At 54.0% G+C, this 2,527-nt stretch overlaps 1 protein-coding gene across 1 annotated transcript; it reads left to right on the forward strand.

Annotated features, from left to right (window-relative positions):
- Positions 1–208: 208 nt before the first annotated feature.
- B0T23DRAFT_310211 (uncharacterized protein) lies at positions 209–1,849 on the forward strand (the record flags this gene model as incomplete). Its single annotated transcript, XM_062834572.1, has 2 exons — positions 209–250; positions 347–1,849. The coding sequence occupies 2 exons, from the start codon at positions 209–211 to the stop codon at positions 1,847–1,849; spliced, it is 1,545 nt and encodes a 514-aa protein (XP_062695709.1).
- Between the last annotated feature and the right edge of the window lie 678 nt (positions 1,850–2,527).

Below are 2,527 nucleotides of genomic sequence, written 5' to 3' on the forward strand. Positions count from 1 at the left end.
CGCAGGGAACGCACTGCACCACACCACCACCACCACCACAACGTCACACCCCGCGCCCCGTCCAACCTCAACAGACGGGAAGCACAAGCTTCAGTCCAACACCTGTACCTGTCTGTACCTGTCACAGCGATTTGCATTCAAAAGTCGTGGTTGCGCTCCGCGTTTACAACTCGGGAGCTAAAGAACTGCATCGAGCACCGCCGGAATGATGGCAGGCAGCTACATTCCCCACGACAATGGCCTGGGAGAGGTGCGCATCCCCGTCGCTGCTTCTGCCGCCTGACATGTACATATATGCAAGGCACATGCGTCTGAACTTACAACTGACCTAGTGATTCACTCTCAGATGCCCACCTCCCAAGTCCATCCGAACGACGCCCTTCAAGCATGGGATACCCAAAATCTCGTCTCGAGTCCCTGGACACAGCCCGGCATGAGCGTTCCCATGCCCGTGGTTAAAGAAGGTGTCCCCTTCAACGCCTGGGAGAATCAGCAAACACCGACAGGCACCCCGCGATGGGGCGGCCATGATCCAAATGCCTCCATGTTCGCCGCCGACTGGAGTGTTGCTTCAGTGACGCCTTCCCACGAACCATATCCCCATGGCGGCGACTATTTCGGCACAGCGGCCATAACACACTCGATGTCGCCTGAGGAGTCCATGTCCTACCCAAATGCTTCAGCGGGTTGGGAGACGGGTAGCCAGCCAGCTCTTTCTCCCTATACCGAGTTTCCCGACTTTGCCGCCTTGAGGAGGAGCGAATCTGCCGAGATCAAGATCGAACCCAGCAACCAACGCCTAGTTCCGCTCATGCAGAAATCCAGTGTCAACGAACCAGCATCTCCAGGGGGTCAGGCGAGGAGAGCAGGGAAACTAAACTTGATGCCAACTGGACCCCTTCACAGGAAGGTCAAATCAACCAGCAAGATTGGGAAACCGGACAGCAAGCCGAAGCTCGCGGCAGCAAGTGCGTTGAACACGGCAGTTCTCCAGTCGCAGATGAAGCGCAAACATCCTGGTCCTATCCCCAACTTCCCAGGCCGACCAAACATCATGCAGACCATGCAGACCCATACTCCCGGAGTTAGCGGCCCTGTGGCTTGGATGGCAGATTATCAGGTTCATGCACGCAACGCCTACTCAACACCGACCACGCCTATAGGTGGACTTGGCGCTCAACCGATAACGCCGATGGGAATGCCTATGGGGATGGGCAACGGTATGAGTAACGTCATGGGGAACGGAATGCCCAACGGTATGCCCGACAACGGCATGGGAATGGGCATGAACATGGGTATGCCCGTAACAAACATGCACGGCGGCATGTCAATGGGAATGGGATCAGCGGGCATGGTGATGACTTCGGGTATGGCCTCCCCAGCACCTCTCCCAATACCGTCACCATACATGCAGCAACCACCACAACAACCCATGGCCGGCGATCCCGGAGTAGGAATGGGAATGAGAGTACCAGGAACTCCCGGAGGCCGGGGCCAACATCGGCCCAGCAACACCATGGCTACCATAGCCATGAGCCAAGACCCCCGCGCCGCCGCCGAGCAGATCCGAAAGGACGCCTGGCAAGTGTGCGAGCGCGAGCGCGTCGAGATGCTGCAGCGCCGGCTGATGCTGACGGAACACGAGCGCGGCATGCTCGATCAGGAGACCAACATGTTGCAGCTCAACTTGGGCAAGATGCGTCAGGTCGTGGCGAGACATCATCAGGAGCTGGAAGAGGCGGTCGAGCGGGCGCGGAAGTTGAATGAAGGATCCTCCTCTCCTCCCCAGGAGGGCCAGCACGATGAGGACGAGGAGGAGGTTGCGGGGCTCCCACAGACCCAGGGGTAGGGACAGGGGACAGGAGTAACCGAAGACAGTTAAAGTGTAGAAACGCGGACTGGTCTCGGTCTTCTGTGGCTTTGACCTCGCTTCTTGTTTCCACTGCTTGAGGTATCTTGCGGTCCTCAGCTTCAACTCTCCAGATTAAGTCTCGGGACTTAGTCTTGGACTGATTGCTGGACTGACTGTTGCACTGACTGTTGCACTGATTTCTGAACTAGCCTCGACCTGGCCGTCGTTAGTGACCCGTGTACATTAATTGTAATGATAATGACGGATCAATAAAGGTTTGCGTAGGGATGGATGGGATCAAATGGTAAAGGAGGCTCAATTGAATGTTTTTTTTTTTTTTTTTTTTTTTTTTTTTTGGCCTGGGTTGCAATTCAAGGCGTATATCGGCCATTCGGTTGGTTGGCTCTTTGCTAAGATTTTGTTCAGTTCTTTTTTGTTAAAACAATCTATCCAAACTACATATACACAAGAGAGGTGTTAGCGGTGCGAGTTTTGTTGGATGGGCTAAGTAGATTGTTTTTCTTTCTTGTTTCTTCTATTGTTCGTCTTGTGTAGTTGTGAGTTTGAACAGTGTTGACATATACTCACTTGTTTGGGCTAGAAGCACCTCAGACTTTTGGCCCGTTGTTCGGTGTAAATTATATCGCAAGAATTGGTCAGAGCGTTATAAAGAAA

The sequence above is a fragment of the Neurospora hispaniola genome (assembly GCF_033458365.1).
Source record: "Neurospora hispaniola strain FGSC 10403 chromosome Unknown B0T23scaffold_2, whole genome shotgun sequence".
Taxonomy (NCBI): Eukaryota; Fungi; Ascomycota; class Sordariomycetes; order Sordariales; family Sordariaceae; genus Neurospora; species Neurospora hispaniola.